General features: G+C 37.9%; 1 protein-coding gene across 1 annotated transcript in view; it reads right to left on the bottom strand.

Moving 5' to 3' along the window:
• The window catches only part of LOC139696292 (uncharacterized), a 44,393-nt gene that overhangs the window by 23,305 nt on the left and 8,412 nt on the right, over positions 1 to 12,676 (bottom strand). The window contains exons 4-9 of the mRNA XM_071594996.1: positions 10,718 to 10,958; positions 9,815 to 10,311; positions 5,925 to 6,317; positions 3,471 to 3,755; positions 2,758 to 2,978; positions 664 to 818 (exon numbers count right to left, since the gene is read on the bottom strand). Coding sequence (XP_071451097.1) covers positions 664 to 818; positions 2,758 to 2,978; positions 3,471 to 3,755; positions 5,925 to 6,317; positions 9,815 to 10,311; positions 10,718 to 10,958 — 1,792 coding nt within the window. The remainder of the gene's footprint in view (positions 1 to 663; positions 819 to 2,757; positions 2,979 to 3,470; positions 3,756 to 5,924; positions 6,318 to 9,814; positions 10,312 to 10,717; positions 10,959 to 12,676) is intronic.

Raw genomic sequence — 12,676 nt, 5'->3', positions numbered from 1 at the left:
CTTCTATGTCCAGACTCATATCTTTCCAATCTTTAGTAATTACACACAAAATTACAGACAAAGATAAACAAGTAAATAATGAATGACGATTCTGTTGGATTATGTGCCAATTGACACCAATTAATAATATAACTAAGATACATAAATTTCAAAGAAACTGCGGGAGATGCCGCAACAATAACTGTTAACGGGAATGATTTTTACACTCTGAAATTGTTGCATACATAAACTTAGTTGCGAATTCATCTAGGACCAACAAGCAGTTAAAAGAACTGGTTAGCATACATAATCAAGCAAGGAAAATAAAATGGGATAATTCCACCAGAAGAAAATACTTGACAGAGATGGAGGATTGGAATAAAGTGGGGATATAGAGGAATCACATTAAGACTTGTATATTTACGTGCCACCCAGCTTTAAAATGATTCTAAATATAATGACAATACTTAACATCATGAAGTTATACTGCTACTTTAAGTGAGAGCTTTCTAAGTAAGTGAATTTAAAAGAATTAAATAATTTTCCACCATTTACACTATATTAGGAATGCTTTTTTACACTTAAGTGACTGAATGAGGGGAACTAAGAGATGGTTTAAAAATGACCAACAAGCTCTTTACGGCAGCTGATCATGACTCCTTAAACTTAAAAAGGGATCATTACCACGGTCCTCTCAGAGGGTTATGGGTTGACTGAGATGCAGGAAAAATATTCAATGGTGCAGCGACACCCCTCTGCGGCAATTCTACAAACACAGCATCATCATCATCGTCTTCATCATCATCAGATTCTTGAGTTAGATCAACCAAGGTTACAGGCTGAAGAGAAAGTAACGACGCCATCAATTATTGGTGAATGTTTCCACAAAAATACATAGTATTTAGTTTCAAAATTTTAACAACTACACAAAGAACTGGCTAAATTTCAAATATTATAATAGCCCAAGAGTTACTTCTATCCATGCATAACAGCTTGGCGTGCCACCCATAGGAATCTGTTGATCACATATTCATCTATTACCCATCCATGATGACCATATTGCATGAAATTCATACTTTGGAATCTCACCCCCCTTTTCTTTAGGATTATTTTGATACATATTTTGCCAAATTTAATTCTGGAACCCCAAACAACATACAAGACATATAAGCAGTCGAATGAAAACAAAACACCCGTCATAATACAAAGGACTACAGAACAATAAGTTTGATTTCCCATGCTGCTAAACGGATTCTCAGGATCATCAACAAAAGGATTGATAACAGGGCAAATGATTACTCAGGGTATGATCAATTTGAATTCAGGAATGGGATAGGCACATGTAATACCATTGAGGTAGTGAGATCTCTAATAGAGAGGAATATAGAATATAATCAGGACGTATTTACCCCTTTTGTAGATTTCAAAATGGTGTTCGATAGAATTCATCAGGAAAAACTAATGAATACAATGCAGAAAATAGGCATATGCTGGAGGGACAGGAGGTTAATCCGCAACCCTTACATGTCTCAGAATGCTAAAGTGTGAGTGGGGAACAGAGGATCTGGATGGGCAGTGTTAGGAAGAGGTGTAAGGCAGGGTTTTTCATTAACGTCCATGCTATTTAACGTATTTGTGGAGAAAATGATTAAAGAGGTGTAGGAAGAACTGCAGATAGGAATGAAAAGTTGGTGGGGAATGCGTAAAATTAGCTAGGTTTGCTGATGACCAAGCTCTGGTTGGTCAATCAGCCAAGGAATTGCAAGCATTGCTGAGCAAATTGGAAATTCAGTGCAACAGATATGGGATGAGAATCAACAAAATTAAAACAAAGGTTATGTGGTTTTCCAGGAAAAGAAAAGCTAAGCTTAAAATTAAAATAGGAGGGCAAGAGCTAGAGCAGGTGGAACTGTTTACGTATCTTGGTAGTATTTTGGACCAAAATGGTCATAGTAGCAGTGACATAAGGAGGAGAATTGCTTCAGGTAAAGAAGCTTTAACAAGTAGGAGGGAATTGAAGACAGGAACACTGAGTAAGGATGTTAAGGAAAGGTTCTTAAAATTTTGATATAGAGCATACTTATATATGGCGTGGAAACATGGTTATTGAAGCAGGATCATTGGGGTAAATTGGAAACTTCTGAAATATGGTTATGGAGAAGTTGAAGTGGAGAGAAAGGAAAACAAATGAGGAGGTGCTGGGTATGATGAGGGAGGAGAGGGGATTGTTGGAAGAAATCATAAGGATGGAGGAAAAATAGATGCAAAGCATAATAATTGGCAGTGGATTGTTGACGACTATTACAGAGGGGAGACTGTTAGGCAAACGAAGTAAGGGCAGGAATAGGGTAGGGATGTTGAACAAAATGAAGGGATAAGGGAAGTATATGGAGGCCTAGAGGGGAATGTTGTAGAGTGGGATGTTGGGTTATATTTTGTTAGGAGAGACAAGATATTTATTGGTAGTTGTGTCCTTCCAAAGCCTACCTTAACAGGTAGATTACCCAATTAAAAATGTTTTCAGTAAAAGCACTTACTAGCAGGGACCTAGCCAAAAAAATGGTTAAACCATGTGAAAGTGCAAACTACAGGGATTGAATAAATAAATCATCATTTTTACTTCGTAACTCACTCACTAAAGAGATGGGCAAAAATATTAACCATATTATAGAAGCAAACTTAAAAATAGCACAATCTTTCATTCACACCCTATATCATCTCCACAATGGAAAATCTTTTTTACCTCACTTTCATTAGACTGCACTTATCCCAACCTACCTTGGGGCACTGAACACTGATCACTTCGATCCCACTATCATCATCATCAGGATCAGGGGGAGGAGCGTTTCGAGGTACCCGCCCCATCCCTGAAGTAGATGGGAAGCCAGTCGTTCTTCTGGATACCGATGATGATGCACCCGTTCCCTTTCGCCAACAAAAATGACTCCTATCCCGAGCACACGTACTCACTGGGTGTGTCTTCCTCTTGCTGGGGGAGCCTGTGAAGAAATAAGCATCATATGCAAAAGCCATTATATGATGGTTAGCAAACAACAGCCATCCTCATTATACATATTGATATCTTACAATGAAAACACTGACCTAGCTTCATTTCTTACTTCTACTTTCTGCTCTTGAATATCTGTACATTATAGAGCTATAGTCAAATCTGAGTTTAACATTATTATATATGGCCAGAAAATTATATGGTTTCTGATTCCAGCAGTTATTTTTGGGTTTATAAGGACAAAAGTTAATTTTTTTGATGCTGTGTCACCATTTTCATTACCTTGTATTCTTGATGTAATTCAATACACACAGTTACAATCAGTCTTGAATTATTACATAAATATTGAAGTCTCACCTTTATCCCCTAAGTTTTGAACCCTAGCGTTCTGACCCCCCCCCCCCAAAGTTTTCAAGAAACCAATCAAGTCTCAATTTTTTCCCAACCATGCTAGGGTTTAGCAACCCTAAACTGAGCGACCCACCTCTCCATTTTGAGATCACAGCCAAACAGTCATCATCCTCCAGGTCACTCGAGGAGGATGAGGACGAAGACGAAGAAAAACAGTCTAATTGCAAGTCTGGAGCCAGGGGACCATCCCTTGGTGCTCTCCTTTCCCTTGCCCCCCTCACACCAGAACCATGGGGAAGATTCCTTCCCACAGAGCTCCAATTGTTCCTCAACACCTCCCCTTCCACCACTACCTCAGCTGCCTCTTCTGCTACTGCCTCTGCAGTCTTGTGCTGGGTTTTCTGCACACCAGATGGGCCTTTAGAAATGAAAAATGTAAACATCTTAGTCAAACAAAACAAGGTAGAAGGATTATAATTGACTAATATTGAATTTTTTTACATGCCCTGGGTTTAGCACTCCTCTGAAAAGAATATGTATGGACCAATTTTAATGTCACATGTATCACCATTTAGAATGTTTCTATTCCTGTTTAATATTTGCTAGGAGAAGCTAGATAAAATAACTCCAATATGTTCTGTTGTGATCATATTTACAGAACAATTTCATATCCAAAGAAATTGAAATAAATATTCTTCATATAATTTATCATTTTCCTCCTTTAACTTATGATGCCTAAAGGGAAAAGTTTTATCATTAACTAAACATATCAAGATGCAATAAACAAAATAATACTTATTTTTGTGTGACCCATCAGGGACAAGAAAAAGTAATTTCACATTTTGGATAGAACTTTTCTGTTCTACCCAAAAATTAATTATGATTACGATTTAAAAGAGAAACTATAATTGTTTTCAAACTCAGGTTCCTTACATATTATGCCCTCTGATCCAAGTACATATTACTAGGTTTGTATAAAGTATCGAAATTTTTTTAGGAAAAATAGATATATTTCAGATATTGCTACAGTGCCTCAAAATTCTTCTAAGTACATTCCTTAAATGTTGACATACTTTTGCCTGCGGCTTTTCCACCACTCAAAGGCTCCCTGGTAGGTGGATTTGATAAGGTCCTCAATGGTACATGTGTAAACTTCTTTGATTGCACTTAGAATCTGATGCTGGTGTCCTTAAAGTAAGGATTTCACTTTTGGGAATACAAAATAGTCGGCTGGTGCCATGCCGGGATTGTAAAGGGGTCCGCGAATCATCACAATGCTGTTGCAGAAGGTCTTTGCAAGCAGACACCTGACTCTACTTTTGGTCCTCCGTCAAGACCTACGGAACGAGTTTAGCTCAAATCTTTTGCTAAGCCAAATTTTCAGTGACAATAGTGCAGACTGTCATCTTATCAATGCCAACACGATCTGCATTCATGCGCACACTTAACCCGATGGTCTTAATGCGCTAGCACAGAGTCACTTGACAGGGGTCCACTAAAAACATGATCTAGTCTGAACAAACGCTTGCAGGTAATTGGTGCATGTTGAAGGTCAGACCCTCAACCACCAAGCCTGTGCATGGCGAGCGGGCTGCGACATACAGTCACGTCAGGAAAAAATTGCCCCTGATTCTTTTTATACAAATTGTGCACAGGTCAATCTAGTGAATAGGTTAACCCCTGAATTTACGCTTAAAATTTCCATCATTTTTTCATATCTCGTGAATAAGTTGACATTAGATTCTTTCCACAATTAAGCTAATTACAGTGGATTATTTGTAATTACAACATGTGAACTTTTGTCAAATTAATGTTCTTAAATACTAAAGACTAAAAGAATTTTAATTTAACACTTCAAATTGTAGTAATTAAGCTTGCAATTGTATGCTTATTCTCCTTTATTTCAACAAGTAGGCAGCAATAGCGACAGGGATTTCTCTGGCAAGAAAAGTCATAACTGTGACACTATAATTAACTTGTAGTGACGGCAGTAAATTTTGAAATGCGACTGTGTTAAGTTCAGCTTGCATCTCAAATAACATCTTTTTAACTCGATATATATGTCTTCACGTTGTTGAAAGGTTCAATAGTTGATTTTTTTTCTCCTTCACAGTTTATTTTCTGCCAGCAATGGTTACGACACATAAATGCTATACCCAAAGTGAAATCAGAAATGCCATTCACAAAATCTTGATTATCTGTTCAATCATGATTGACAATAAATAAATTATGTGGAAAACAAATACATAATCAGTCTACTTTATTATCACACAGTCTAAAGTCACATCTGTGTTGACCAACTTCATGCAATAACCAAAATCAGTAATCTCAATAGGAAATAGGCATACATTTTCTACTAAAACTTGCACAATACGCATACTAGGAACATTCTAGGAAAACTGACAAATGTTAATCCTTTAATATGTTGACTACTTATGTTATCCAATATACCATTAATGCAATAAAGACAATAATTTTTTAAACTATTTTCATTTTTTTGTTAATTCAAATGCAAATTTTATGATAGTGATTTTCAACTTGCCTTGGATACATACCGACCTAGCTGATTATTGGCAAGAAGGCTTACCTGCAACAGCCAAAGGTTCTGTGGATGCATCACAGTCAACAGCTACACCCTGAGTCTGACTACTTTTGTTCCCTGATGTCAATATTGAGTCGGTAGGAACTGAAAGCAGTGGAGGTGATGTCGGTGGTGTGGATGCAGGTGAGGGCATTGGCACTTCACTCGTGCATGTGGAGGCATCCACAGTTGCTGGTTGCACTGTCTGGCTGCTGCCTGCAGCCAATTGTGCTTGCCCACTGGAGCGTCCTTCACCACAAGCATCTGCCCATGCAGATCCCCACTTTCTGAGTGCTTTTGTGTACTCTGGTGCTTCTGGATTCAGTAATGCTCTCTTGCGGGCACCCTCACAAACACCACGCATTTTCACATTGCAATCCATCGCTTGTTCGCCACCACCTGAAAAAAAATGAAATGATCATAAAAAAATACAGTAATGCGTAAAGAAGACATTTTTTGGGTGATTTTTGCATTTAAAAAAATGCAAAAAGGGAGCAATAGGTATATTTTACAGACTCTAATTGAATGCAGTTGCTATGAAGTAATCATAATTTAACATTTTATAACAAAATTTAGACAAAACCATAGCTTCTGGTAACAAAAGGCATGCTTTGGAAGGAAGAACCCAAGTTTCCCAAATGGGTAACTGGTGTGTGGCACATCAAAATTGACTTGCGTGTCATATCTCTACTGCTGATGTAACCAATTGTTTTAAAAATTACTTTTTTCTGTTTCCTAACATTAAAGGTTTGCTTGGAGGGCAGAACTTTCATTGGACAAGTAGGTTATTGCATACGTAAATGCCTATTTTGCAGTGAAAGATGTCAACTACTATTTGCAAGGGTTTAAAAAGTAGATGGAAAAAAAGAATGACTTCTATGGTTTTCGAATCAACTTGATGGAACTTCATGATGGGAAGTCAATAATAATAACTTGGTAAGTTCCACTGATTTTTATTTTAAAAACGACCTATTTCGTCAAATAGTTGAAATCATCAGGTACAGTATATAGGACTTTTTGACATTTATATATGCATGGATGTGGTGAGAGGGGGTTTTGGGTGGATGGGAGGTATGGTGCGGATGGGGGGGGGGGGTGGAAGAACTTGGGAGAAAGATATGGGGGGAGGATAGTGACCAACCAAGGAAGGGGGAGGGATTGGGAGAGGGTGTAGGTGAAGTGCAGAGCAGTAGCTTTCCTTTCTCCCAAGTTCTCCCATCCCCCTATCCACACCACACCTCCCATCCACCCAAAACCCCCTCCCACCACATCCATGCATATATAAATGTCAAAAAGTCCCATACATTGTAACTGATGTTGATGGCTATTTGACAAAACCAGTGGGTTATGACTTAAAAGGAAACTATGCTGAAAAATAAATTTTAAGATAAAATGTCTCATTTATTTGTAATGTTGGAAATTTTTCAGACTATCGTCGTAATATCTATAAAAATGATGTGACAGAAAAAAAAGTTAAACATACGCTGCCATTTGTGGGTAAAAAAAGTAAGGTAATTTTAAAAAATTGCTTTTCTCCGACATGAAAAAAATTCCAGTAATTGTACCCAAATCAGACTCAGCCTATATTACTTAGTGAATTTTTACCTATTTATGTAAAAACTAGAAGCCCTTACTCTGTACCATCTTGTCAACACAGTCCACGTGAAAGGTGGCAACACTGCTGTTACGTATTGATACTGTCATCGCTGTGGTAGAACTGCATAGTGACAACTCACAGGTGCATGCAGTTGTTGGGTTATTTCCTTGTTGGAGCGTGACCTGGTCTAAAAGGTCTGTCCCAAAAGTATGACTGAGTCGATTAAAATAAATTTAATGCTAGAAATGATACATCCAATCAAAAGTCTTCATTCACTCAGAAGTAGCACCCTTGTCCATACACCGGTGCCAGTGTATTTTCCATGCCTCGTATGCCTTCTGGAAGGTGATGCCTGGAATACTGCTAAGCTCCTTCGTCATGGCCAGTTGAAATGCTGCCACTAAGCCGTGGTGACATCCTTGCAGCATGGCTCCGAGGGGGGAGAAGAGGAAGAAGTCTGGGGGAGGGGCATTGTCTGAACAATTTGGTTCCTTACTCACATGGTCAAGAAGCTCTTGGCAGATCCGCATGCAAGTTTCCTTTTGTTTGTCCAAGAGCACCCGCGGTACCAACTTTGCACACACCTTTCTCATGCCAATTTTTTTGGTCACAAGTCAAACGCACATAACTTTTAGGGATGAGAAATTCATCAGAAACAATGCAAACACTTCATCTGCCATCCCTGTCCAATAAAGCCTTCACTCTTGCAAGATTTTTGTCACTTTTCGAGGTTGAAGGTCGTCCTGAACATTTGGCGTCTTCAATACCTTCTCTAACCTCCCGAAACAACTGGCGCCACTCAACACCACCTGATCTACCTATGACAATATCACCATTAGCTGTCTTGAGCATGTCATGAGTCTCTTTCCTGGTTTTACCCAGTTTCACACAAAATTTAATGGTGTAGCGCTGTTCCAATAACTGGTTCATGACAGAGCATAACGAGATCACATTATACAGGTATCGCAAACAAATGATCTGTACTCTGCAAAGGCTGGGAGCCAACTGCCACCAGCCTTTCCTCAAGACTCCCCTTCCTCGACTCCAATTAGAAAAGCCACCACCTGTCGGTTTGTCTATCCGGAAAAAAATAAGTCATATTACTTTTCGGCCAGATCTTGAAGTGTCTCTGTCCATTAGGTTTTCATTTCATTGCCCCTCATTTACAAGGGGCAGTCACGTGAAAACCGAACACCCGCCAGAGCACACAGCCCACTAAAAGCTAGCTCATCGCTACTGCCATCACTGTGGTAGGGGAACTGCATAGGAACAACTCAAAAATGCATGAAGTTGTTGGGTTATGTCCTTTCTGGTGCATGGACTGGTTGCTGTAGCATGGGTTTGGTTTTCATTTGACTGCCCCTCATACCATTAGGATGGCCATCTTGCGGTTCATTCTTCAGGGACATTTTTTCAACTATGCACAAAATATTACTAAACTTAGCACTAAAAAATCACAAATAATATGAATGAACACAAATTTTGAAAAATGTGTGATCACTAGCGACAGTAAGATTCTCGCAGAACAAGTGCTCAACACAAACTGAAGGAGCATGTGTGCAATCATTCTGATATTTCCCCTCTTTCTTGTCACTTCTTATGCAAAAATTCACTAGTTAAAAAGAGTCATTTACAAAAAATATTTTTGACTATTATCAAATTACTTGCTACTAGAGGTGTTCTTTTAAGCAAGGTTCCATTGATGGCAAATACATGAAACCTACAATGTGAGTGAACAGGATGTGGCTGAACAAAATTCTTAAGAGACTTGTCTCATGGCTGGAACCTACATTTATAAATGAAACCTATGAAAAAATATGATAGAAGTTGGGGCATTATATAAATTCAAAGATTTGCTGTAGATAGAAATGTCCTATTACCCAAAACACGTAAAATAATACACACTTGAAACTCCAAACAAACATTTCATAATTATGGAAAAGTAAGAGCAAAAATATTGTGGCATTGAATAAAGCCTTCATACAAACCAATCACAAGCTTATGTGAGTATGAAATGGCAAATAAAAAAATGAACTTTAGCCTCAATTTTTTTTATCTCACCATATGAGATTCTGGCATTTACAAGATATAAGTGGTTTGAAGATTGAACATGCCAAATACTGTTTCATAATTTATTGGCAATTCATTCAATTTCAAAGTCAACATGCTTCAGCTCTTTGAAATCAGGCTCACACATTAAAAATGAAATCAACATCTCTTCATTTCAGGGACTGAAATTGGAGAGTCGAATGATGAAAAACATTAAGGAGAAAAATGATAGAGAAACTATATTCCTTACTTGCAACCTGGGATGTATTCGAGAAAACGGTCATAGTACTCGCTCTGTCCTGCTCTGGATAATGCCCAAGCAAGTGGCAGAAGGTGGGCGGAGGCTGGTTTGACTGGTTGCCATTATTTCTCATTTCATCCACATCCAAAGGCCAGTGGTGCACGTAATGTGAAACATAATCCGAGGATGGTGTGTCAAGACCAACATTCACCCCAACACTTACAGTCTCTGGAGGAGGAGGACCACTGTTTCCACTTGCTCCTCCTCCTGATATACTCGTGGGACTTGTTGGGGCAACAATTGGTGGGATCACTTCTGGTGTAACTGTATTGAGGTTGACCAAGTCCAAACCAACACCAATACCCACACTGGGTGAGAGACTAACTCCCATGTCCATATGTCGTGAGCGTGGAACAAGGCCAATATCTACTGTGGGGACCGCCGCTGGGAGAGTACTTGAGATGGGTGTCTCACCAGAACTGGAGTTGTGTGATGGGAGATGATGCCTGAAAAGTAAACTCAACTTAGAGAAAAACATCAAGAGAACATTTAAACCTTACCAGTTCGAATATCATTGAGTGTATTATAAAATAAGGGGGTACCTAACAATTAAATACTTCTAAATCCAGATTTTCATGGATATAGATTCATTTTTTTTTAGATTTTGAATGAAACTATGGTAACTTGAGGTGAATTAAAGAAAAACCAAGGAATCTACTCTTTGATTAAGTATGGAATAAAAAAAAATGTAACTAATTGCTACCAGCTCACAAGTCCAAGATTGGACCTGGTGATTAATTAACAATTTTAAAATCCTACTGAACAACATTAATTCCATTGAGCACTGACTAACTCAATTAAAATCAGTTTTACTACAAAAAACACTGACGAACACAAAAAGCAGAAGCATACCTATGATAATCATGCTGATGTAGACGTCGATGAAGTCGCAGCCGGTGATGAACTGATTCCATGGGAACCGAGTTTCGTTCACTGGTGAGAGATGGCAATGCTGTCACTGAGGAGCTGATCATCGGGAGAGGAGAGATTCGAGGATCCATCAGACCAAGGCTCTGAGAATCTCGCCTCAATGACACAACATCAACATCCTCTGGGTCACTCTCAGCAAATAACGGCTCGAAGTCCATATCCACTGGTAAGGAAGAGAATGTAGTTGCAGAGTCTTAAATGAGGAATAATCTTTAAGCATACCAGTGGAATTTACAGTGATATATACAGACTTAATACGGTCATTATTTGCATCTTCCTTTTACCTCCTCTATTTTCACCTTAATCCATTTTCCTTCTTTTGTCTATCTTTTTACTTATCATCATGGCCATAAACAATGGGGTCCTTGTCCTTTTCCTATAGTTTCTTTTGTGGTTTTCGATCATTCCAGTCATACTTCTGATATTCCTTTCTAGTAATCCCTGTTAATGCTTCCATATTCCATTCCTACATTGTCTTTCCTGTTTTATCCTTTGGAATCTAACTCTACACTTCATTACTACTAAATTATGATCCAAGCCTGCATCTGCTCCCAGGAAACTGTATGAATTAATCCCGCCATTCTTAAATCTGTTTCTCGCCATAATATAGTCTGATATCTTCCCTGAATCCCCAGGCAGTTTCCATGTGTACCTATGCCTTTTGTGGTGTCTAAACAATACATTCGTCATTAATAACCCATATCTCCTGCAGAACTTTATTGTCTTCTCCTCAAAGTCATTCCTTGTTCCTAAACCGTAGTCCCCCACCTAACTAACATCTCTTCCTTCCCCTACCGTCACATTCCAATCCCCCATCATTATCAAATGTTTCCTTCCAGGAACAGCCGCGAATATTTCTTCTTATAATGACTGTGCATCAAATATATATAAATTCCAACAAGAAATCCTGCCATATGGAGAACAAATATTCATTCACATGGAAATGGATAAAAGGAAAAGGGATAGGAACACAAATAAAGGATAAACACAGGACAGGTGGGGAATGCTGAATCGAACTATAGCATGGATGCACAGAATTACTAGAAATATAATTTTCAAATAAGCATTTAGTCTCTAGAAGATGAGAATAGAATTCTGGGAATGTTAGGGCCAACAAAGGATAGATGTATTAATGACTATAAAGATAGTAGGTATTATGATGAAAATTAAATCTTTAATATTCTGGATAATGAAAATAAGAACTCTTTTCCAGTCAATATAAGATATTTGATTACCAACTAGGTTATCATACACACTTTACATAACTTTCATCTTGAGGGTATAAAAAGAAACTTTACACTTCCATAATAAAGATTTGATATTTCACGACCATAGTTTTGATGCTTCGATCATCACCTGATGATGATGCGCAACATCTAAACCATGGTCGTTAGACATCAAATCTTTATTGTGGAAGTGAAAAGTTTCTTTTTTACCCTCATAATTAAGGAATTCCACAAAGTTAAACTTGAAACTGTTATGCTTTACTTTCATCTGATTTAATACAGAAGATCACCATCAACTGATTATGTTTGATACACTTATCCTTGGTAATAATTAGAATCTTTTTCAAACCACAAAAAATTGCTCTTTTATGGTCATCGATTTTTACCATTCAACAATGGCATGCTCAAATCTTAATACACTGATTAAAAAATTGACTAAAGAATAAGATCATTCAATTGGTATCAATTAGAAGTGCTCAAACTTAAGTGTTACAAGTAAAATAAATGAACTGAAAACTTTGGAAGAAAAAACATACTTAGATACTTTGACAAAAATAAATATTTATGGGTTAGGAAAATTGAAAATGAGCTCTTTGCAAATAATATTGACTCAAAATTGCAATGTATTTCAAGCTCCCAAAAATAAACTTATTCA

Source organism: Hetaerina americana, unplaced genomic scaffold (genome assembly GCF_022747635.1).
Source record: "Hetaerina americana unplaced genomic scaffold, ioHetAmer1.1.p SCAF_7, whole genome shotgun sequence".
NCBI lineage: Eukaryota > Metazoa > Arthropoda > Insecta > Odonata > Calopterygidae > Hetaerina > Hetaerina americana.
The sequence above is the reverse complement of the archived record's forward strand: the minus strand, read 5'-3'. Positions and strand labels throughout refer to the sequence as shown.